Raw genomic sequence first — 26,260 nt, 5'->3', positions numbered from 1 at the left:
AGCATGAGCTTAAAATTACTTTGCACACAGGATTGTCTCTAAGCGCTTTATTTATAAAGTTTTAGGTTGACAACTGCTAGTACTCGGTCGTCAAGGACGGCAGCAAAAATGAAAGGCACCTTCATATTTCAAGTTTAACGGCTGGTACGTCTTGATCTCTTGAAAAACGATTATAAGATAAGGTAAAACTAAACAAATCATTTGCATACCAGATTGACCATCTAGATACTTCATTTTTCCTTTAGGTTGGTTGACAACATCGCTACTGTTGCGTTTCGAGCATTATGCCAAAGATTCTCTCCATCCTTTCCTATCCTATGCTTCTTGCGGAGCTATTTACTCTCTTTTCACAGCTCCTTTCCTGGCTCCTTCTCACCTTTTCTTCTCTTCTATGGCCAAATAGTTTTAGGATAAAGTTATGGTCTGCTAGATTTCTGCAACTGACGGATTGAACGAGTGTCACCACCGCTACTACTACACTGTAGCTATTAATACAAAAACCAGAAAATATCATGTTCTAACATGCATCATCCCAAAGGACTAACAATACCGATAATCAACTTAGTAATAACGTTCATAGATTACCAAAGTGATGAGTTTTAACACAAACAACCAAAATTCAACTTGGAATTTCGATTGGCCAAGATCTCCGTTGGCCAAGATCTCAAGATTTCCGATTGGCCAAGATCTCAAGATCTCCGTTGAAAGCCCAAATGAAAAAATAATCAATACTTTACGTGACTTATGGCGTCTATCTTTTAACAACAGGACGTGTGTAAGTCCTATAACTTCTAATTTTTACAAAAATATGTTTAGGATATAAATAATAAAATATTGTTCAGGTCAAACATTTTAGTTTTAAACGAAAATTACTATAGCCAATCTAATCCTTGACACTCGTGAACGTTGCAGGAACCCAATACACAACTCTATCTTGGCACACAATCTATCAATTTGTATACCTAGTATCTATAGATCCTTAAATAATTTCTGAGACCACACTGGCTAATCATGATAAACAAAAAATCGCGAAGAAAGGAAACGAGGACAATTAACAGCCAGTGAAAAAATTATGCAAATATTTCGGTCAAGACCTCCGCTTGACCGTCCTCAGTGCAGAATAAAACTGATAAAAATGTAAAAACCAAACCTTAAAATAAAAACACCAAACTAAAATTGGACGACCCTTTCCTAGTAACGGTGAAAGGGTAACTGAATAAAAAACACAAGTCTAAATGGCATTTCAGAATTTCATTTTGCGTAAAGCACTTTTAAAGGCTGATCGCTTTCCAGTTTGATTGTTATCGGAGACTCTATTCGATTGCACAATATAACTTTGTGGATGTATGTAAAAACGATCAGAATTAATAATTTTGTCATAAATGGGACTTAGAAAAATTTCTCCAGTGTCTCTATTGAGAGCTACCTTTTGGTGAATGTGCTTTTTTATTTCAACTGCCTCCCTGAAAACTTGCGTGAGACCTTTAACGGGGGCAACGATAGAGGCCTCGTCAAACAAAATGATAGGCTATAGTGTGGATTCTCGTACACATGTTGCGCCAAGGCGGAATCAAAAACCTCAGGCCTTTGGCGTAACCTCATTGCCTTGTCAATTGAGGACTTGTGCTCAGATAACCTCTCCCCCAATTGCTGTTGGGCTCTACCGACATAAAAGCAGCCACAAGAACAAGAAATTCTATAAACACTACTACCCAGAATGGGGCTGGTTTTATCTTTGCTATTGTTAAAAAAGTTCTGTGTAATATTTGAATTCTTAAAGGCGACGCTAAGTTTATGTTTTTTAAGGATTCTTTTCAATTTGTCGCTCAATTTTGAAATATAGGGTAGAACAGGGAAAAGTTTCTTATCATCCACCAATGGGACGGTATCTGTTGGGGCTTGTGGACCTGATGCCCTCCCCTCTGCCTTTTTTCGTCTTCTGTCTATAATGGTCTCAAGTAATTTTATAGGGTAGCCATTGCAAAATAAAATGTCCTTAATATAGTTCAATTCTGAGTCTATGTGAGGCTCTGAGCATATTCTTATTACTCGGTCAACCAAAGAAATAACAACTCCTGTTTTTATGCAGGGAGAGTGGTTGGAGGAAAAATGCAAATACCTATCGTTATGCGTAGGCTTTCTATAAATAGAAAATTCAAGGCCAGGAGACTTATTGAAAATTAAAACATCTAGGAAAGGAAGTTTGTGGTTATGTTCTAGTTTTAAAGTGAACTGAAGGTTAGAGTCCAAAGTGTTTAGATGAGTTAAGAAGGAGTTAAGTGACTCTCCTCCATGCTCCGACAGAGAAATAACATCATCGACAAACCTACCCCAGAAACGGTGTTTTATCGGAAAATTTTCCAGAGCAGATATTTCTATGAATTCCATATAAAAAGTTACAAAAAATGGTGATAGACTTGGACCCATAGGTAACCCCCTAATGTGGGTGAAAAATTGAGTATTACATCGGAAATATGAGGAGGAACTATTGTAAAGACGGACAAGACGCATAATTGTTTCTATATCCAGTGTTTTGTAGTCCATTTGGTCAATATTATCTTCTAATTTCCTTTGAAGAGCTAGTTCAAATTTTTTAATGTCGCAAGACGTATACATAGAAATGGCATCGAAACTGGCCAAAATTGTATCTTTTTTTATTTCAATGTCTTTTAGTTTTTCAACAAGGTGAACTGAGTTTCTTATGTATGAAGTTTGCGTTTGCATAAGGGGGCGAAAAAGGTTGGACAACCATATCCCCAATCTGGCAGTCGGAGAGCTATAAGAAGCCACAATTGGGCGTAGAGGGACTCCATCTGTGTGGAGTTTTGGGAGCCCGTAAAAGTTAGGAGCTGAACAACCTTTAGGGTAAAATCATTTATACATTTGTGGAGTAATAAGTCTTTCAGTTTACTAAGTTTCTAGTTCCTTGTGTACTAAGTGGTTGAACTTATTGGTGGCGTCTAAATCTAAGGACTTGTAATCATGGCTGTCAGATAAAATATCTGTAAATTTTGTATTATATGAAGTTTTATCAAGGATAACAATTTTATTTCCTTTATCAGCCCTGGTGATAATGATGTGTGGGTCTTTTTTTTTAATTTTTTGAGAGTTTGTGTTTCCTGATTTTTTAACCTTGGGGAATATGGAATGAAATCAAGAATATTCTTAACCACCTCTCCTCGAAGTAAATCTGGATTTTCCACAGCACCACGTGAACCAAATATACCCGCCTCCACATTGGAGACTATCTCTGCGAAATTCACTTGTGTTTGAGGTAGGCAAAATTTATGTCCCTTGGACAAAACATGGGTTTCTTCCGGAGTAAGAACTTTAGAAGATAGGTTCTCAATGGCCGGACCAGGACAAAATCTCGGAAGAAAACATCTGGAATTCTGAAATTTTTCGTACTCTAATTTTTCAAACATTTCTGATAAACGAGCCTTAGCCATACAAAAGTCGTGGCGGAAAGTATTCTGAGCTATTCTAGATATCTGCTGAAAATCCGTCGGTGAAAGGTTTTGCTGTAGAAATTGTCGAGTTTTTGATATTGTATTACTTAGGAAAAAACGTCTTTTTTTTTGGTATTTTAAAGTGTGAAATAAAGACTGACAATAAACTCTCTCCATAAAGTGCTATTCGGCGTGTGTTCCTAGGCTGAGGTTTACACGAAGAAAAATCGGAATGATTCTCTACTCTACTATGCTGTAAAAATTCTTGTGGATTAATAAGGTTGGCGTGTTTCTTAGAAAAATCAAAATAATTAAGAACAGACCTGGTCAAAAGCTCCCCGTAAGCTATTTGTAAATAATTTCTGAGACCACACTGGCTAATCATGATAAACAAAAAATCTCTAAGAAAGTAAACGAGGAAAGTTAACAGCCAGTTAAAAAATTTAAAAATTATGCAAATATTTCGGTCAAGACCCCTCCGCTTGACCGTCCTCAGTGCAGAATAAAACTGATAAAAATATAAAAACCAAACCTTAAAATAAAAACACCAAACTAAAAGTGGACGACCCTTTCCTAGTAACGGTGAAAGGGTAACTGAATAAAAAACACAAGTCTAAATGGCATTCCAAAATTTCATTTTGCGTAAAGCACTCTTAAAGGCTGATCGCTTTCCAGTTTGACTATTATCGGAGACTCTATTCGATTGCACAATATGACTTTATGGATGTATGTAAAAACGATCAGAATTAATAATTTTGTCATAAATGGGACTTATGCAAAAATTTCTCCAGTGTCTCTATTGAGGGCTACCTTTTGGTGAATATGCTTTTTTATTTCAACTGCCTCCCTGAAAACTTGCATGAGACCTTTAACGGGGGCAACGATAGAGGCCTCGTCAAACAAAATGAAATGGTGTGGATTCTCGTACACATGTTGCGCCAAGGCGGAATCAAAAACCTCAGGCCTTTGGCACATTCACCAAAAGGTAGCTCTCAATAGAGACACTGGAGAAATTTTTCTAAGTCCCATTTATGACAAAATTATTAATTCTGATCGTTTTTACATACATCCACAAAGTTATATTGTGCAATCGAATAGAGTCTCCGATAACAATCAAACTGGAAAGCGATCAGCCTTTAAAAGTGCTTTACGCAAAATGAAATTCTGAAATGCCATTTAGACTTGTGTTTTTTATTCAGTTACCCTTTTACCGTTACTAGGAAAGGGTCGTCCAATTTTAGTTTGGTGTTTTTATTTTAAGGTTTGGTTTTTATATTTTTATCAGTTTTATTCTGCACTGAGGACGGTCAAGCGGAGGTCTTGACCGAAATATTTGCATAATTTTTCAATTTTTTCACTGGCTGTTAATTGTCCTCGTTTCCTTTCTTCGCGATTTTTTGTTTATTATAGATCCTTATTAAAATATATCACTCTACACTAAAGCACAACCAGCAAAAATAGGCAAAAACTGTAGAATAATTCAATCAAAAACTCCTACTCGAGACAGGCTGCTAAAATATCCCAAACAAGATTTCTATGCCAAAACCTACAAATCATGGTAGAATCCAATTGTATGTGTTGCAACGCCTTCGTTAACAAAAGCACTTTAAAAATCAGAAAACTACTGCATCCTATTTTTTGACAAAATAACCAATTATTTTTCAAAATCTAGGAAGATCCTTCAAAAATTTGTAAAAAATCAAATTTTATAATACACATTTTTTCCTGAACCCCAATCCCAAATTGGAGAAAACACAAAAAGGAAATGCACCCGAGGCAAGAAAAGTATGAGGGGTTTGCTTAACCTCTTCCTGACCTACCAATAAAGAATAATGCCAAAGCTGCCCATAGATAACCTTGAACTAGGAAAAACTTTAACTAAAACGCGCCCACAATAAATACAGCCTACTTATAATGGCTGCAACTTTTTTATAATAGCTATAGACCTAAAAATTTATCTATATTCCCAGGGAAATCTCAACAAATCTAGTTTTAAGTTCTTGTGGCCAACACCCCCCCCCCCCAAATATTTGTTTACAAATCAGCATTTTGCTTGATCACCCAAAGCCACATATAGGCAATCTTGCACTCGAAATATCGAAAAAGCTACCCGGTGAAGAGTCGTGTAAAAAAGTCCAAAGACTCAGAAGGTCACCTAGCTTGGCCTAGAGCCATAGAGAGTGCACAGCAGGCTAGATGGCTCCATCATGTTTTGGCATAAAAAGGCTGATTAGACCACCACGATTAGTTCTGAGAGGTCCAAAACAGGTGCGGGTTGAAAGATGTGAGTCGTTAAGAACCAGCCCTCTAAAAAACCATCGACAAGCTAGATGCATCCTCCCGGCTTTGGCAGATGTAGACTGATTAGGTCCTAATCAGACTCCCATATTTTTCCCTCATAGAATCCAAAAAAGTAAGAAGACTTAAAAAAAGTTAACTTAATCTTCAAACTAGCAAAAGAAAAGCTAAATCAAGCATGAGAGCACAAAAGAGAGTGAGGTTATCTTAAACAGTGATCAAAGTATTCCAGAAAAAAAGAATAATCCAATATCTCCCTGCAATCTCCTTTGAAATACAGAGAGATACTGATCGCTGCCTTGTAATTCACTTCATCCTCAGCCGGTCAGAAAATGTACTGATAACAATAGGGAGGATCCCAACAAACAGCTTCGTCTTTAATTCCTTTTTTGAAGTCCTGATTTTAAGACAAAAATTACTTTGGTAAGAGGAGGAAATTCACACCACTGCAAAATCTTATCCTTCACAAATCCAACCCTAACCTTAAAAAAAAGAGAGACGAAATCAAATTGATTGGCTAAGAGCATTTTTCAAGGCATATTCTAGAATACAAATCACTGCATACTAGTCAATCGAAAATAGGAACAACAGATTATTTACCTGGCTGTTTCCAAGAGATTTTCAGCTGCTCTATAAGAAGACAATTTTCCTCTTGTTTCTTCATTTAACCAGAATACGTCACGAAGCTCTTTCTTTTCTTCGTTGGGTGCAACATAGAGCTGAGAAGCAGGTGCTAGATCCAGCTCAAATAGTCGTGCTTCCAGCTCTAGAACTTTTTTTGGTGGTGAAGTGTCTGCAATTTCCAAATGAGATAGTAGATATTAGTCAAAGGGGTTTCTTTCAATAGAGAATTGGATTGCAAACCATGGTTTGTCATTGCGTTTACAAAATTTGAACTTTTGTTTTTTGGGGGTTTAGGGGGAAAAAGGTACATAGATTAGGTTAGGTTACGTATTGCTTACGTTTATGTTAGGTTAGGTTACGGTTAGGTTAGGTTTGCTTACCAAGTGCTAGATCAAGCTCAAATAGTCGTGCTTACGGGTCCAAAAGTTCCCTAGGACTTTTTTTGGTGGTGAAGTGTCTGCAATTTCCGAATGAGATAATAGATATTAGGCTTTATTAATCTGACTGCTAAACATCAAGGATTATGTAATTCCTAATGTGAACGAGATTTTCGCAACAATTGTGTTTCACCATTTTCATTAATTGAACTACCAAACACGATCGATATTAGTACATCTTAATTAAGGCATGTTGGATCAGGTTCTTGAGACAGAAGCAGTCTTAAAAGAAAAAGCACTCGATAAAATTAAAACTACAAAGCCATGAAAAACATGCCAAGTTTTTCAGCAGAAAGGGTAGGCACTTTGTATCTCTTATTTGCTTGAACTTTAGGGCAAAACGACATTTGGTCAACAAAACATGAGAATGATGATTTTCGGAGGAATATACCCCTTTTCTGAACTTCACACAAAAATGTTCAAAAGCACTTAAAACTTATAGGGGAAAGTTTCTTGGACTAAACGGACAAAGGAGGTGGATTTTCAGATACCCATTAATATTCTGTACTAGTGCACGGATCCACTAGAAATTCGGCGAGCCCATGAGCTAGAGTCCAATTAGTCCTAACAAGTCTTTGACCAATGTCAGTTCCTTATAGGTTTCATTTACTCATCCATGGTAATGTCTCTTTGTTATAAATTTGAATTGATTGTTCAACATAGTCTATGTTCGTTTTACTACTGCTACTACTATTAACAACTCACCGCAGCACCAAGTCGCCTGAGACCAACACAGCTATGTACGCTCCTCCTCCATCTGAATCTATTCAAAGCCTCCCTTTTTACAACCTCGCAAGAAGTTACTATTTTCTTTAAATATTTCTCTATGACATCCTCCGACACCAGACGGGGACGACCTGCTTTCCGTTTAGCCCAAGAAAGTTGGCCGAAAAGAAAAACCTTCGACATCCTGTCATCCTTCATCCGCACAACGTGCCCTAGCCACCAAACCTTTCTTTCCTTATAGCCCCAGACAGTGGTATTGAACCACATTTTTCGTATGGCCTATTGTTTGAAATACGTTCAGTCAGCCGGGTACCCAGAACAATCCTTAAGTAATTTCTCTGGAAAACATCTAGCAAATCTTCGTCCGCTTTTCGGAGCGTCCATGCTTCAGAGCCATATTTGACCACTGTCATCACTGTAGCTTCTAATATTCTAATCTTGGTTTGCAGACTTATCTTCCTATTCTTCCAGACTTTTTTCAACTGTAAAAAAACACCATGAGCCTTGGCTATTCTATATTTAACATCTTCACTGCTCCCACCATCTCTACTAATAATACTACCAAGGTAAGTGAAGCTACCCACCTGATCAATCTTTTCATTACCCAACGTCACCTTTTCGTCTTCATTTATTCCTAGCCTTAGTGACTTAGTCTTCCTAACATTAATTTTCAAACCAATTTTAGCACCCTGAACTTGCAAAACCTCTAAAACTTCATTCATTTTCCTCACACTTTCATCTAGGATGCTTAAATCATCAGTATAATCCAAGTCCAGGTGACTTCTTCCTCCACACTTGATTCCGTGGTCTCTCATTGCCTTTCCTATGATCCTTAAAACAAAGTCCATCAAAACAATCCATACAAAGGGGGATAGAACACAACCCTCTCCTGATTTAATACAAAACCAGCTGCCAACCTCATTTCGTGCCTTAATCGCAGCAATGTTATTCTCATACATAGCACTAATCACTTTATTGTATATGTTTGTTATACCGTACAAGGATAAGACCTTTGCTGAAGCTCTTCTATCAACAGAATTGAATGCTTGCTCATAATCTATAAAACTGAGGACCAAGGGTGTTTGAAAACTCATGCGCTTCTCAATTATTAGCCTAAGAGTGAAAATTTGGTCGACACATCCTCTACCTTTTCTAAAACCGCACTGTTATTCTCTTAAAACTTTGTCTACGGCTTTTCTCAGTCTAAAAAGTATAATATTACTAAGTAATTTGCTATCTACAGAAACCAGACTAATTTCTTGATATTTACCACAGTCGCTTTTATAATCTTTCATTTAAAAGGACCTAATTAAGGTTTACCTAAAATCATTAGGTACTTCCCCTTTTTCAAAAATCGTATTCATAATCTTCAATAGCGTATTTCTAACCTCAGAGCCACCACATTTAAGAAATTCATTTACCACCCTATCAGCACCTGGAGCCTTATTATTTTTTAATCCTTTTCGTACTGGTACAAATTCATCCTCACAAAACAAATCTTCCTTCACATTCAAGGTATCACAAACTTTTTCATTTTACTTTATATATTTTCCTGCAACTCTATCTCGGTTAAGAAAATTCTCAAAATGTTCGGCCCATCTCTCTTTAGTATTTTCCTTATCGCTAATTGCAACCCCATTCCTATCTTTAACTGGGCCAGGTCCGGATTGACTACTCCCTCTCAATTTGTTAACTTGCCAGCATAATATTTTACTATTATGCCGTCTAGCTGCATCTTCCAGATCCTCGGCAATTTTATCCATGGCCTCCACTTCACACCTCCTTAGTTCATATTTTAATGCTTTCTTCACTTTCTTTACATTTCTGTTGTTTTCATACGATCTATCACTCAGATAATTCTTGTACAAGTCCTTTCTCCTTTCTTTTAAACATTAAGCTTTTTCACTAATATTCTTAGCTACAATTCTAGCTTTCTTCACTAATACACCTTTAGCAACTTCACAAATTATTTTTCTAAAATTATTCTAACCATCTTCCACATTATTAAATTTTAAACTCTGAAGTATAGTTTTTAACTGTTCCTGGAAAGTCTCTCTCAAATTCTCATCCTGGAGTCTACCAACATCATAACTTCCCGAAGGTAGTTACCCCTCCGATATTTTAGCTTTAAATTAACCCTAGACAGTACTAGATGATGATCTTTACTCTTAACATCAATAACAGCACTCCTATAAACCCTAGTATCTGGTATTGATCCTGCCAGTCTTCGGTTTACTATAACATAATCAATAAGGTTTGCTGTCTTACCATCACGTGAGTACCATGTTAACTTATGAGCCATTTTATGACCAAACACCGTATTGGTTATAACTAGATTGTTATACCTACAAAATTGCAAAAGTCTGTATCCATTACTGTTTTCTTTTCCTACACCAAATTTACCTAGACTGGGATACCATCTATCCCTATTTCTACCAACCTGGGCGTTAAAATCTCCCAGTAATAACATCATATTTCTACCTGGGACCCTGTCTATTTGATCCTGTAACTGTAAGTAAAATTCCCCTGAGTCACTAGTATCTCCGTCAGTCGGTTCTACAGGGGCGTATACTACTATAACTGATACCCTGAACTTTCTAGTCATAAAATGAGCAATTAGTAATATATTATTAATACCTTCCCAGCCTAAACAAGACTTAGCAGCTTCCTTATTTATCAAGAGCCCTACTCCCTGTCTATGTACCCCATCCTTCTTGCCTGAGTAAACAAATTCTGTGTCACCTAATGTCATGCTTCCTACCCCTGGGATATGAGTTTCTGAAATTCCTAATAAATCCAGTTCGAATCGTCTGAATTCGTCAGTCAAAATATCGATACGATAGTCATTTTTTAATGTCGTAACATACCAAGTTCCAATTTTCATGTTCTTTAAATCATTGAAATTATTTTTGCCTCAGGAAAAGCAATGATGTCGGATACCAGTGCAGGACGGGGATCACATATCCTCTCAAATATACACAGAAGCGTTTAAGCTGGCTTAGGACGGGACAGCAAGAAGTCCCTGGGACCCCAGTATGAATAGAGGCTTTGTGCAATCCTGAGCCCATCTTGGTCACAAAATAGTTTTCAGCACTTGGCGATGTTCTTCTATCAACAAGAGTCGAAATCCTGTACAGACAGTCTCAAACCTATTACCTCCGACTCATTATATATTCATGCCTACAAATATTATGCTACTACGGGGAGGCAACCCATAGTAGATAAATTAGCTAGGAAGACATATCTGTAGAGCGTTCCCCTATCGCCACCTGGGGACACGCTGAATGGCCACATATATATATTCATAGTAATTTCTGCTTGTTTTGAATTAGACCTATCGTAAGACTTTACTCCTGTTCATTTTATGTTTTAATATTACTCTTTACTTTTCTTTCCAAAACACTTTTTTGGAAAAACATTTTTTTAAATTAATCACTGTAGAAGATTGAATGTTTATATAACTAATCACAGGCAATAATAAGAGGCTGGAACAATCTCTACCGGGTGAAACAAGTATTGGAGAGGAGCACGCTTATTTTTTTATTTTTTTTGGACAAGGTGGGGCGGGGGTGTAAGGATAGTAGAATTATTGTCTAATAAAGGCCAAAAAGGGTCCAAACGTCAAGATGAAAGCTTTCACAAAGATAGTAGAATATTTTCAGTGATAGGGCGCTGAAACTGCTTACTCAGACATGCATACAGAAAACAGTTATAAAAATCAAGTTATCTTGGTTGAGGTAGAGATTAAAAAACAAGAAAAAATCAAAAAACGAAAAAAGCCTGACAAATTATATAGAGAGTATAACACAATTTATGAAAAATAACAAGTTGTTACTGGAGAAACTGAACAAAGTCTAATAATTCGAGGGGAGAGGACAGGAACCTGAAAGCTTGCCTCCCCACACGCTGGGGCTGATTCCTCTCACTATATAATTCACAGAATGTAGCCTTGAAACCAAGAAAGAAGAAAAAAAGCATATGAACAATTCCTTCCCTACTTAAAGGTCGGCCAACTAACTACAAAATCTTTTGTTTTCGGGGCAAAGGTATATGCAAAAAATAAAAGGCAACTATAGGACTCAGACAGAATGGCCAATTTTCTGCATGTCGTTTAGCCAAAACTCAAAAGGAAAAAATATTCCTGCCGTGGGCAATCCATGAATTCCCCGAGCATCAACAGACAGAATTAATTGCGGTTGTGTTGATATGTCATTTTTGCACCGACCATGGAATTACAAAGTAATGCTTTCTCTTTTATGGCTTTTACCATTGATGAAAAAAATAACAAATTTTCATGGTTGTCACTATGTAGAAAAAATTGCTGCCCAGTAGGACAATAAAGGTTGAATTCTTTCAACTCGCAAAAAAAAAGAAAAAAAGAGAGTAAAAAATGAAAAGAAAACAGTAGCAAGGCATTCCATAGCTGTACTTGGGGTGCGTGCGATATCCCAATCTCTGATTAGCTGCACCCCCATCAAAAAGTTAATTATAGTTCCTGTTTAAAACCCTTCATCAAAGGTTGCGGGATCCTCATGAAATATTAGCCAGTACGGCAGTTAATAGGAGTGAATTTGAATTTTTCATTAAATAAACAAATTTTTAATTTTACTGATTTGCATAGAAGAATACATAAGACTAAAATTAATGTCACCAAGTTCAGCCTTTACAGGATATTAATTAAAAAAACTTTTTCCACAATATAAGTTTTTCAAAGAATAGTAAAGAACTCCATTAAACAAAAAATGAGCAAAAATAAAATCAAATAATCTACGAAGCGTGAAACTACCGAAAATCAGCAATGATAAATAAATGAGACCCAAAACGAACATAAATTACAAAAAATAACCGAGTCAAACTCAAAACGAGAGAAATTAACACAAGATGGGCTCAAAACCTCTATGCCTTCCCAAGGCCAGAACATAATTTGCACTTTACTGAAAAAAATATAAATGTTCTTACTTTTATAACTTTAATAAATCAAATAATATTAACATTTTTATTATATATCAGTATATGTATATTAAACTGACAAAGCAAATTCATTTGTATTGTATTTTTTTTTAAACAGGCAACATTTAGTTTTTAAACATAAAGGCAAATGGGAGGGTAGGCGTGGGAAGGGGATTAGTTGCCCTCCAATCACTTCCGACTATTAAAAAGGACATAAGCCCTTTCTATTTTCAATCACATGAGCCCTTTTCGAAGTTCCTACGACAACTCCTTCGATACGAAGTGCCCTGGTCTAAACAACAGCAACAACAACGAAAAATCATACATTATACCCGCATCGACGTTTACTATAAAATTTCAAGCCTTCCAATCACTTTCGACTCTTAAGAAGGGTACTAGGCCTGTCGATTTCCAATCGAATGAGCCCTTTTTGAGTTTCTACGACAACGCTTTCTATAAATACCTTATATGCCCCCAGGGCATAAATTAAAACCCTTACTCTAAGGGCTGTGAGGGTGGTTGTCATCCTCTAAGACATAATTTCCAGAAGTTTCAACTACGTTAAACAAAATGACTATCTCAAAATTTTGATTGGATGTGTTGGGAAAATGATTAGTCACTCTCCCATCACCTTCAACTATTAAAAATGGCATTAGCCCTTTTAATTCCCAATCAAATGAACCCTTTTGAATTTTCTACGACAACGCTTTCAATAACAACCTTATATGCCCCCAGGGCATAACTTAAAACCCTTGCCCTGAGGGCTGGGGGGGGGGGGGGGTGTCACCCTTAAATACCTAATTTCTAGAACTTTCTACTACGTTGAACACAATGGCTATCTAAAAATTTTCATTGGATGTGTTTAGGGGAATGGTGCGCTTGAGAGGGTGGTTAGTAACCCTCCAATCACTTTTGACTATTAAAAAGGCCACTAGCCCTTTGAATTCATAATTGAATGAGCCCTTTTTGAACTTTTTACGACAACTCTAACTATAAAAACCTTATATGCCCCCTGGGCATAACTTACAACCTTTGCCCTGGGGGCTCTGGGTTTATTTGTCATCCTTAAATATATAATTTTTAGAACCTTCAACTACGTTGAACAAAATGGCTATCTCTAAACTTTGATTCAATGTGTTTGGGGAAATGGTGGGCGTGGGAGGGGGGTCAATTACTCTCCAATCACGTTCAACTATTAAAAAGGGAAATTTCAATTTCCAAACAAATGAGACCTTTTTGAAAGTTCTACCATAACTTTCTATATAAGCTTTATATCTCCCCGGGGCGCAACTAAAACCCTTTCACAGACGGTTCTGATTGGGTTATCATCCTAAAAGATACATTATCAAGAACTTCTGACTACGTTGAACAAATTAGCTATATCAAAATTTTTATTGGAAGTGTCTGGGGAAATGGTGGGCGTGAGAGAGGAGTTAGTTGCCCTTAAATAACTTTCGACTATTAAAAGGGCACTAGCCCCTTCAATTTCTAATTGAATGAGCCCTTTTTTATGTTTTAACAAAATCGCTTTGTAAAAGAACCTTACATGCTACCAGGGCATAATCTACAGACCTTGCCTTGTGGATTGTGAGGGCAGATGGCTTGTCATAATTAAAGGCATAATTTCCAAAACTTTCAACTACGTTGAATAAAATAGCTATCTAAAAATTTTGATTGGATGTGTTTGGGGAAAAGGTGGGCGTGAGAGGGGGGTTAGTTGCCCTAAAGACTGTGGGAGGAGTGTCCTGCTCAAAGGTATAATTTCCTGAACTCCGTGAAACAAAACGGCTATCTAAAAATTTTGATTGGATGTGCTTAGGGAAAAGGTGGGCGTGAGAGGGGTGTTAGTTGCCCTTAAATCACTTTCAACTATTAAAAAGGGCATTAGTCCTCTGAATTTCCAATCGAATGAGCCCTTTTTCAAGTTTCTACGACAAAGATTTCAATAAAAACCTTATATGCCCCCAGGGCATAACTTATAACCCTGGCCCTGAAGACTGTGGGGAGAATGTCCTGATCAAAGGTATAATTTCCTAAACTTTAAACTGCGTGGAACAAAATGGCTATCTCAAAATTTTGATTGGATGTGTTTGGGGAAATCGTGGGCTTGGAATGGGTGTTAGTTGCCTGCCAATCGCTTTCGACTATTAAAAAGGGCGCTAGCCATTTCAATTTCCAATCGAATGATTCATTTTCGAAGTTTCTACGACAACGCGTTATATAATACCCTTATATACCCCCAGGGCATAGCTTACAACCCTTACCCTGAGGGCTGCAGGTGAGTTCCCTCCTCAAAAACATAATTTCTATCTGGAAATCAACTACGCTGAACAAAATGGCTATCTCAAAATTTTGATTGGATATGTTTGGGGAAATCGTGGGCGTGGAAGGAGTGTTGGTTGCATTCCAATCACTTTCGACTATTAAAAAGGGCACAAGCCACTCCAATTTCCAATTAAATGAGCCCTTTTCGTAGTTTCTGCGACAACTTCTTTGATACGAATTGCCCTGCTCTAAAGGAAAAAATAATAAATAATACATTGTGCAGGCATCGTTCTTATATGCCCTCAAGGCATAACTTAAAACACTTCCCCGAGAGCTGTGGAGGACTATCTTCCTCAAAAACATAATTTGTATCTGGAAATCAACTACGCTGAACAAAATGGCTATCTCAAAATTTTGATTGGATGTGTTGGGGGAAAAGGTGGGCGTGAGAGGGGGGTTAGTTGCCCTCCAATCACTTTCGACTATTAAAAAGGGCACTAGCCACTCCAATTTCCAGTCGAATGAGCCCTTTTCAAAGTTTTTATGACAAATCCTTCGATACAAAGTGCCCGGGTATGGAGAAAAAAAATTAATACATTGTGCCAACATTGTTCTTTACTTAGGCAGCGCTATTGTACTGCTTATGACTGGGGCCCAAAGAGTGCGTTCTTGGGCTGATTTTTCATTGGAAGTGAACTAGATTAATTATAGCTGGGATTTCCCAAGCCCAGGGATGTCACTCCTTGCTATTTACCGAGATATGGTGACTTCAGTCTTAAGCAAGGGGTCTTAGGAAAAGTATATTTGTTAATACAACCCTCAAACGTACATTTATTATATATTAGATTTATTTAATATCTTTGGATATTTTTCTAAACTTTAGAATTTTCGCAAGGTGAATTTTCAGCAGTAACTGTGCCTCAACCCAAGGCCGTACCCAGGATTTTTTTTGGAGGGGATTTTATTCAAAAAAAAATTTCTGGGGGGGTGGGGTTACATAAAAAAAAAAACGCATACAAAATTTGTTTATATCCATTTTTGTTGAATTTTTACGAGTCAGACAAACATTTCGGGGGGGGGGGTTCAAACCCCCCTAACCCCCCATTTGGGTAAAACCTTGCCTCGACCCCTTCTATGATTAGACATGTCTAAAATAAAACGGTATTTACGCTGGCAGAGCAGCGTGAAGTGTTGCAGCAACATAAAGTCAGCTTCACCAACGAAACTGCTGTAGGAGCAATACTTCAGTTTTGATTGTCCGCTATCATTTAAACATTGTAGTTGTCAATACAACTTTTAAAGTAGTATGTCCCAGAAGAATATTTTCTGTAAGCAAGATGAGACATATTCCGTAAAGACAGTCTCGAAATACGAAGTGTCTGCTTAAACCAAGCTTTTTTCTCTTTTTCGTTTCAGCCAGTAGATGTTGCTACTTCTAAAAATACAAAGCATGAATAAGCTAATATTGTGTTAATTGGCCATAAAGTATAAAACCTACTATCTATCAGACAGTGAAAACAATTCCATTCTGGAGAGAAAAATTTTTGTTAGCCACAAACAAACATCAGTAATATGGATTTAGCACAAGTGTATAAATGTTTTTAAACGTTCTCTACAATTTTTGCTTAGAAGTCAGTCTTTGCAATAAAACAAATGTTCTTAGCGTTAAGTTCATATCAGATAATAATAATAGGTGCAATAATCCAAAAGTTGCAAGCCCATCATCGCCAAAGATAAACATGGTTTGGCAGCTAGTTGTTCCCCAAAAACATGAAAGATTTACACACACTGATATGTGAAACTAGACCATGACTGGATAAAAAAGTAAGGACTGCAATTTGAAAATGTCCATTGTAGTAGATGATTATAGGTCATAATTTAAAACTATGTTTTACTGAACAAGTGCAGGACGAGACTGAAGCTGGTGTCATATTTTAATACATGTTTTTATTGGCTTATGATTCAGTAAAAACTGCAATCCTCCAAGCTTGCAACCTCTCATATTCCCAAGGTCGGCAAAAAAAGAACGGCCTTTAAAGCCTCGGACGACTGACTCCTGGTTTACTAAAGAACTGAAGAAGAAATACTTATTTTTGACAAAACTGGACATCTCCATCACCTGTCCTTGACCTGGATGAAAACATGAGTTCAGGAACCTATTTAAATTAATTATTCGCCAAGCCCCATCTCTATTTTTAAAAAAAGTTTTCCGAATGTGGTAAAGCTGTGAGAAAAATGTCTAAAACTAAAACTCAACAACTCGGTTCTAGAACCAGGGTCTCAAAAACCGGTTTTTACCTAAAACTCTAGTTGCTAATGGCCAGTTGGTATCCAATAAAAGAAATTATCCAACGTTTGCTAGCATCTTATTTCTCTGCTGCTGGGAAAAACACAGCAGCAGCTATTTCTCTAATACCTTTTGATCCAGATTACAAATCTTTGTTTAGGCCCAGCTTGTCTAAAATCAATGGCACTAGAGCCCATAACAGAGTCCGGACTCTGTAAGATTCTCTTTTCACTACAGGGCACTTCCTCATCAGGTCCGGATTATGTTCCTAATAATATTTTTAAGTTAATTTTACCAGCAATTATTTTACCCTTAACAGAGTTTATTCAAGCTTCGTTTGATCCTGGTATTTTTCCAGAAGCATTTAAAAATGCAAGGGTAATAGTTCTCTTTTAAGGTGACTCAAGGAGCAATCCTTAAAATTACAGACCGATCTCTCTCCTGCCAATCTTCAACATGATTTTTTGAAAATCCTATGCTATCAAGACTCGCAAGCTTACTTGATGAAAAACAATTCCTTCATCAATTTCAATTTGAGTTTCGTGTTGCTCCTTTGACTGATTTTGCATGTGCTTCGCTCCTTCGTTTCATTCATTTGGTCTTTTTATTTCTTGGTTTACCCAAGCTGCTTTATTTTTGGATATAAAAAAGGCACTTGAGTCCTTGAAACATGATATTCTAATTGGAAAACTTGGTCGCATCAGAGTGAGAGCATTCCAAAATATTGTTACATGTTGTTTCACACCTCTCACGCTAGTGAACCCATGTTTCAGTTAGAATCTAATGACAGCCTAACTTTATTCGCTGATGACAGTAAGTTATTTGACCAGGCTTCACTGCAGACAAATCTTCCCGCTTTATTTGAGGGAGTTCTTTATGTCAGATGAACTATTTGGTTCTATTTGGTGTAAGTGAACTATTTGGTTCTAAGACTACGTTTTTGTTTTTATAGTTTTTCAGGGTATTCATAAGATACATGCGCCAAAAGTATACTTTCTTTAGATCTATAAGTGAGTACATCCTGCAAAGTCCATATTAATGCAATAAAAGATAAGATTACAAGAGATATAGGCATCTTGCATAAGCTGAAGCATATATTCCCTGGATCTATCCTACGCCTTCTTTTCTTTGCCTTGATCCAATCGTATATTTCTTACTATCCTACCATATGGATGTCTACTTTTTAGTCAAATTTACTGAGTATAGTTCGTCGTATTGCCAGCAATGTTCTGACAGCATGAGGGCCCCTCCCACGTGTTACGTCCCATCCGATTTTGTCCTCAGGTGGCATCTTTAAGATTATGGAACACACTTCCAGTTGTAGCATGATATAAATACCACGGGCCGACGTCAGTCCTTCAATCATACCTGTTGAAAATCCTTGTAAGATGCCAGTTCACCCAAGATCTTTTTTTACCATGGCTAACTTTTTAACATGGCTAACAAGGACCATCCCTAATTTTGTGCTAAAAGATCGGCAGTAAGGGAGGGGTGACGAATGCTGGAGAGGCCACGGATTCACTTTTTTCCTCTAGGCGTAAACACTGAAATTCTATGAATGATTCCCTTTTAAACAACGTAAAAATGCATACCGTTCTGTTATAGCTTTGCTCCAGAGAGGAAAGGGTGGAGGGTTGGCCGAGCCCACTGTATTCCTCCAATTATAAAGTATAATTGCAAAAAGATCCACTTAAGAGATCCTCTTCGAAGTTTTCGAAATCATGTGTTTCATGAACCCACGAACTCCGCGTGAAAAATCTGAGGTAATATACTTTAATCAAGGCCACCTGATAACCCCTAAATGTCCCTTCCACTCACACATTATAGACTCTAGGACACATAACAGCCGTCGTTTTTGGCCCTAGACAAGAATTATACGTAACTAAATTTAAAAATTTAAATTCATATTCATCAATTCAGCCCGATATGCACACTTTCTACAGAACGACAGAATTTAGAACACCTTCTCATAATAAAATGAAAAAAAAAAATTAAAGGATAAAAGCACAAAATTAAAGTGTTGCTCCCACAACGCAATCTAATTAATGAGTGGTGATGGTAAACACAAGACTAGCCTGAACCACACCAGCACAGGGTGCTACATAGGAATAATATAAACACTAAATTGGCTTACAAAGATAAAAATTCCGCTTCTCAATATTGATAAATTTTTGTGTAAATTCCATGACAGCAGCTACAGTCTCTGACGAGCGGAACACAGCTTGCAACACAGAATTGTCAGGAAACGCAAAGTTTATTCTTAAAGTTGTCTTGGGATATCGATGAAGCTTCGCCAGTTTGTCTGCTTCTCTTTGGGCTAACAGAATGTCTTCTTTCTTCGTTCGTGACATCAACGTTTGAAGATTTTCAGTTTCTTCTTCTATTTCTCTCCTACAAAATTTGTTTGTTTTATTCAGTATAAGAATCTCAAGTTACTCAGGCAACGTTCCCATTTGATTAAGATTTGAAACGTAACAAGACCGAACTGGCCACATTTTCTTTTCCTTTTCAGCCACTAAATTGAAAGTTTTTGCTTTTTTTTTACCTTGGTTTTTAATACTTTCATTTTAGACGATTTATAAACAAGTGAACTCATTTAAGATAAGACTAAAATAGGTATGCACCAATCACTGTTTTGTTACAAAAATAACATTTTAACGGAAAATGGATAACTGCCACAACTATACATATAACTTTCAAGGTATAGTACGCTTCGGCTACTGTGAACACATTACAGTTCACTAAATAAAGATTAATGTGCCTCCCATATATTATTTCACCCTGGTTATTTCGAAGAGAGATAATGGTCGTAAAAAGTTGAAAAAGTACACATTCCATCGGAAATTAAAAGATCCAGCGCTGTTTTTAAGGGCCAAGAGTTATTGAAGGAGAAACACTATCTTCCCAAAACGTTCCACTCCGGGCATCCTTGCGATCCCCATGACATAGAACATTGGAATTTTTAAACAGACATTTCACCCAGAATGGCTAAAAGCTACAAAATGTATGTTTTTGGGAGGAACATAACCCATTCTGTCTCAGGGGTAAGGATCTAAAATTATACGATTGGCCCCTCCTTCACGAGTATGTTTTAGTAGACAAAGTTTGCACGTTGCCCCTTATTCAAACCGAAATCCTGCAAAATATTTAAACTGTACGATTAGAGGTATGAACTCGGCCCAAGATCCCTCCAAATCAACCACCCCGCTCCAAAGCAAACTTTTAAGCTGGAAGGTGGGAGTGCTGCACTTTGTTTAAATTTGACTCCAGCAATGATTCTCAGCTTTAGACAAAAATGACCTTAATAAAACGTATGGGCAGACTCGGTGAAAACAAGCCGAATCTTAATTCAGTGTAACAACGAACTAAGCCCAAGTTGCGGACTGACTATGAGCGAAACTGAGCTAAGGCCTCAGTCAGTACAAAAACGATCCAAGCCCAAGCTATACACTGATTCGGCGCAAAAACGAAGTAAATGTGACTCTGTCCAAAAACAAGCTACTGTATGTTCTACGCCACTGCAAGAACGAGGCTACATAGGTTCAAGCTACATAATTTTGATTATGCGGTCGAGAAAAGGCTAATTCCTGATTCACGACAGAACCGAAATAAGTTCTGATTTGATCCAAAAACAAGCTAAATCCAGACTGCAGATTTTGGGTGACTTGGTGCAAAAGACAATTAAGTCAATTAAGACAATTAAGCCCTAAAACGGAGTAAAACCAATCTAGATCCAAGCGATATAAATTCATTACCATTATGTGGAAAGCTTCTTGTAACTCAGTGCAAGAGTGCAATGGGTTCAACCTGTGAGCTGACTTGCTGGATATGTTGCCCCTTGTTTGAACCGAAATCACACAAGTATTTTCAGTCAGCATAAATTGAGAGCTGAAGTGGTCCATTAAACATATCCTGCCTCAATAAGAACATTTTAGCGAAAAGGTGGGCACCTTTCATCTTGTTTCAACTGGAACCATGCAAATTTTTACAGTCTCTCTGATTGGAGGACCACAGTGAGTTTTCACCCCCTTCGGCACAACGTCCCCCAGCCACCACCTTTTAAGCAGTCAGGTAGGCTTGTGCACTTTTTGGAACCGGAATGAAGAAAAAAATTGTCAATCTAAGCGATAGGAGAACCAAAATGGACCGGTGGTCCTTCCAACGGCGCACCTTTCGCCGAATTTTAGTAAAAGGGTATACTGGCAGCACCTTGCATAATCCTTACACATACATGCAGCACCTTGCATAATCCGAATATTGTGCAAAGATTTTAAATTTCAATTTGTATAATTGGACGCGCAAAATTCACTTATCCCTAGTCAACGATGCCCCCCACCGCCAGCTTTTCAACAGGATGGTAGGCAGATTTGCTTTTTTCTGATCAGCTAACAACTTGCGTGACAAGAATCTCGGGCAGATGGGACACGAGAAGGATGATTTCCTGAGGTGTACAACGTTTCTTCGAGCTTCGTATGAAAACACTTCTATAAACTTATGGGACAAGAGCCTCAAAATAGGGGGGTGGGTGTGGGAGGTGTACGACATTTCTTCGAGCTTCGAATGAAAACACTTCTATACACTTATGGGACAAGAGCCTCAAAATAGGGGGGTTGATGTGGCTGGGACAGATTTTCGGCCGCGTGTGCTACTACTAAGTTCCACTACCTTCCACATTAAAGTTTCTAGCTCCGCTTGAAATTTGATTGGCACATAGCTCTATTAAAGTAAATTTTCCCCTAAGAAATTTTAGGTTGTTGTCTTTTTTAGTGAAGGCATTAGCAGGCTTCAAAGTTTCAAAAAAAGCGAATTCCCCGAGCTATGAAACTTCTAATACTCCAAGTACCTGGACTGTAAAGGTCAGCGGTTTAACATTTATCGAGGAAAGTTATCAATCTCAGGAAATCAGTCTAAGGAAAATTAATTAAGCGTTTTTGAACTCCCAACTTGTGCTTGCTCCATCACATGAAACTTGTTGGCTTGGTAGGTTTACTTCCTAGTAACCTGGCCCAAAAAACTATTCCCCCATAGCCTGTGCTTATCGTTGTGATTGGATCTGCTTACAAGTGTACCCTATGGTTGAATACTAAAGGTAGGTCTTTGACATAGTCCAAATCCCCCTCCCCATTCACACCAAATGCTTAGTAAAATATAAAACAAAATAAACTGTTGCACAAAATTAAGCCTGATCGAAAATTTCAAGAGAGTATTCATAATTTGCCCAAAATTTAAAAGGCAATCGGATATTTTAGTTTTCCAGAAGAAAAGCTTAAAATACTTTACACATATTCGTACAATTAACATACAGCAGAACTATATCAGCTGTTTAACTGATTAAAAAAAATCTTACAAGAAAAAATTAAAAAAAGTAGAGAGATTCAAAAACCTAAAAAAGAACAGAAATTATGTCCTATAATAATTCAAACCTGAAAAAAAAAATTAGAACAAAAAGAAAATTTTACGAATGAACAATTGAAACCCAAAACAAACAGAAATTACAATAAATAAAATTAATTAGCTAAAGACGAAGAGAAGTTACCCCAAATAAGAGTAGGGCAGCAGCTCCCATAAACCCTCTAAAACTGGAGTATCATTTTTAGTTTGTTGACTAAATGTAAAAACAAGTTTTTCTTAGCTGAAAGTAAGGAGCGACATTAAAACTTAAAACGAACAGAAACTATTCCGTAAATGAAAGGGGCTGTCCCCTCCTTAACGCCTCGCTCCTTACGCAAAATTTTTTTATTGTTTTAAAAAATAAAATTTTTAGACATATTAAAACTTTAGCGTAAAGAGCGAGGCGTTGAGGAGGGGACAGCCCCTTTCATATACGCAATAATTTCTGTTCGTTTTAAGTTTTAATGTCGCTCCTTACTTTCAGCTAAAAAACCTTGTTTTTTTTTATTTAATTTCTGAATGTTTTTGAATTAATGCAGCTTTGATTTTGGCTCACCGTGTATGAATAATTAAAACGAAATTTGCATAATAATTTAACTTTTTTTGGCTCAATGGCTTTCTCGAAATTTTGTTCTGGCGTAACTTACATATTAATTTACGTAACGAACTTCTATATTCGTATATTTTTATTACGTATATTAGGGGGTTCGCCCCCTATTCAATACCTCACTCTTTACGCTAAAGTCCAAATTTTGTTCTAATTTTTTTAGAATAACCTCTTAATCACCATGGTTGTTAATTAGAATAAATAGCTGTGATGAAAGTACAAAAAAAACTTTGGTGTAAAGAGCGAGGTAATGACTAGGGGGCGAACCCAATCATATACATAATAAATTCTTTTCGTTTTAAATTTTGATGTTGCTCCTCACTTTCAGTTGAAAAAATTGTTTTTTGTATTATTTAATTTCTGATCGTTTTTTTAAATAATGCTAGGAAATCCGGCGCCCCCTTCATAGCGACATCGCTTCCTCCATTAAAAATTTTTCCATGGCAATATCTTCCCACGTAACCCAAACCCCCCCTCCAAATACCAGAAAAAATCCCACTTGAAAAATTCTGTATGCTTCCTGATAAGCAATACTATATGTAAACAATGGGCAAAGTTCATAACTTGCAGACCTCCCCCCTGGGATTGTGGGGTATTAAGTCATCCTCAAAGACATAGTTATTGTATTTTCCGACCATGGTGATAAAAATGGCTACCTCATGTCCCCCCCCCCCCGAAAAAATCCCCCCTGAAAATGTCTTTATATTTCGCAACAATCTATACTATACGTAAACAATGGGCAAAGTTCGAAACTTGCAGCCCTTCCCCTGGGGACTGTGGAGGATTAAGTGATCCTTAGAGACATAGATTTTAGATTTTTCGACTATGCTGAATGGCTATCTCAAAATTTTTATCAAGTGACTTTGGAAAAAAAATGAGCGTGGGAGGGGGCATAGCTGCCCTCCAATTTTTGGTCACTTAAAAAGGGCACTCGAACTTTTAATTTCCGTCCGAATGAGCCCTCTCACGATATTCTTTGACCACTGGGTCGATACGATCACCCATAAAAAAAAAAAAAAAAAAAAAAATAAATAAATAAATAAATAAAAAAAAAACACATCCGTGATCTTTCTTCTGGCAAAAAATGCAAAATTCCACATTTTCGCAGATAGGAGCTTGAACTTCTATAGTAGGGTTCTCTGATAAGCTGAATCTGACAATGTGATTTTCGTTAAAGTTCTATGACTTTTAGGGGGTGTTTGCCCGTTTTTTTTTAAATAACGTAAATTTTCTCCGGCGCTTAACCTTTGATGGGTAAGACTACACATAATAAAATTTATATATTTGAAACCAGCAAAAAAATCTGATTCTTTTGATATATCTATTGGTATCAAAATTCCGTTTTTTAGAGTTTTGGTTACTATTGAGCCGGGTCGCTCCTTACTTACAGTTCGTTACCACGAACTGTTTGAAAAGAAAATATGTTTGGAATAGTCTATCCTTTTTAATTTTAACATTGATAAACTGTGTCTGCTCGAACTTCTAAGGTGTTTTTATATATAAGCGTATTTGAAACAATCAGTTTAGTCTCATTAGTTTAATATGTAACAAATCTCAGTCAAATATCTTCTTCCTTTAGAATACATTCCTTTCGAGTGTATAAAAATAACTGCCTCATCAAATAATACTTCGCGAATTTAAAATTCGTTTCAACAAAATAGACAGATTGATTAAAAATAACAGCTGATATCTTAAAGGCTTTTTTAGGCATTAAATGTCAACACTTTTGAGTGAAATGGAAGTAAAGGAAAAAATAGTGATAAAGAGGTAGCTTTTTTATAATAGTAAGCACAAATTGAAAATAACAAATGTATTCATTCTAAGAAAATGTTTTTTTTTGTTCTTTCCTATAGTCTTGACTATTATTTCAATTCATGTTTTTTTTTTATTGATGATGCATGTCGGGCAGTAAATCTGTTCTGAGTTTTTTTTCTTTCCTTTTTTTTCTCAAATTTCTTACTCTGTCTTTATAAATTTATTTTAAGCTTCAAAAGTTAAGCTTTCTACTTTTTTTTTAGAAATAAATGAACAAGGACTGTTAATGAAATACACCTATATATAGATTTTCTCTACTGCCCATTTTTTTTTACATAGTCGAATTGACTTCTGGACAATTCAACTGCGCCACAGCAATTTTCAAGGCGCATGGATTGGAATAAAATATCTCATGTTTTTGCTTCCATTTGCAAGCCCGAGAGCCGTATCACATTTATAATTTATCACTTTTCACATTTATCACTTTTTCTTTTACAGACGTTTATACTAACTAACCAGGGAAAACTCCCTGATATTGTTGACTATGCACACTCCTGACCAACAAGAAGTTCTAGAATAAGTTACGTTCCAAAAAGGCTATGCCCATGGAACAAAAAGGCTATGGAACTTGATTCCAAAAAGGCTATGGCTATGGAAAAAAAAGGCTATGGAACTTCGTTAATTCAGACTATAAACGTTGAAAACAGTCACCTTTTCCTGACAAGGTCTTTATGTAGCAGCTTTATATCTTCTAAAGTGTGCTCAAAAAAATCATCATCAACTTCTAATTTTCCAGGAGATTTCACTTCATTCTTATCAAACAGCAAAGCATCTCTTTCACCAAGCTAAAAAAATAAGAAATGTAAAAGCTGCAGTGCTGCAACCACGATTAGCAAATAATACAAATGAACTCGGAATTCTGAAACAATGCCCGACGAGGTAAACGTAACTGAAAAGTCTTTTTTGTGGAATAGATTAGGAGCAAAGGTTGGATAATGAAATTTTCGTTGCAATATGGAGAGTGAGCGAGAGAGAGAGAGAGAGAGTGAGTAAGAGAGAGAGAGAGGGAAAGATACAGAGAGAGTGAGAGAGAGAAAAACAGGGAGAGAGAAAAAGAGAGGGAGATAGAGAAAAAGAGAGAGGGATAGATAGATAAAGAAAGAGAGTGAGAGATGGATAGATAGAATGAGAGGAAAGAAAATAATTTCACCTTTAATCTTATATCAAATTTTGGAATCCTTAGCCAGTTTCGAGAAAAAAAAAGTTTAAATATATCAATGAAAGGCAAAAAACATGCTATCACTCCATAGCTGAGATTCAGTTACATCCATCTACCGAATTATATTTTTAAAATTTGGGATCCAGGATTTTTTAGATTGGAAATGCATTGAAAATTGGTTGAAAATCGTTGACAAAACAACTTTTTTCGTATTTTGCAATCAATTTTAGATTCTTTTCTAAGAAAAAGTAT

General features: G+C 36.7%; 1 protein-coding gene across 1 annotated transcript in view; it reads right to left on the bottom strand.

Annotated features, from left to right (window-relative positions):
- Nucleotides 1–2,910: 2,910 nt before the first annotated feature.
- Nucleotides 2,911–26,260, bottom strand: part of LOC148946128 (tether containing UBX domain for GLUT4) — a 75,637-nt gene continuing 52,287 nt past the window's right edge. Inside the window, exons 8-11 of the mRNA XM_089097615.1 lie at nucleotides 25,501–25,634; nucleotides 19,171–19,427; nucleotides 6,348–6,540; nucleotides 2,911–2,986 (exon numbers count right to left, since the gene is read on the bottom strand). Coding sequence (XP_088953741.1) covers nucleotides 2,911–2,986; nucleotides 6,348–6,540; nucleotides 19,171–19,427; nucleotides 25,501–25,634 — 660 coding nt within the window. The remainder of the gene's footprint in view (nucleotides 2,987–6,347; nucleotides 6,541–19,170; nucleotides 19,428–25,500; nucleotides 25,635–26,260) is intronic.

Source organism: Artemia sp. Qi Xiang Cuo, chromosome 12 (assembly GCF_049724085.1).
Source record: "Artemia sp. Qi Xiang Cuo chromosome 12, ASM4972408v1, whole genome shotgun sequence".
Classification (NCBI taxonomy): Eukaryota; Metazoa; Arthropoda; class Branchiopoda; order Anostraca; family Artemiidae; genus Artemia; species Artemia sp. Qi Xiang Cuo.
This window is presented reverse-complemented; position numbering and strand designations above follow the sequence as displayed.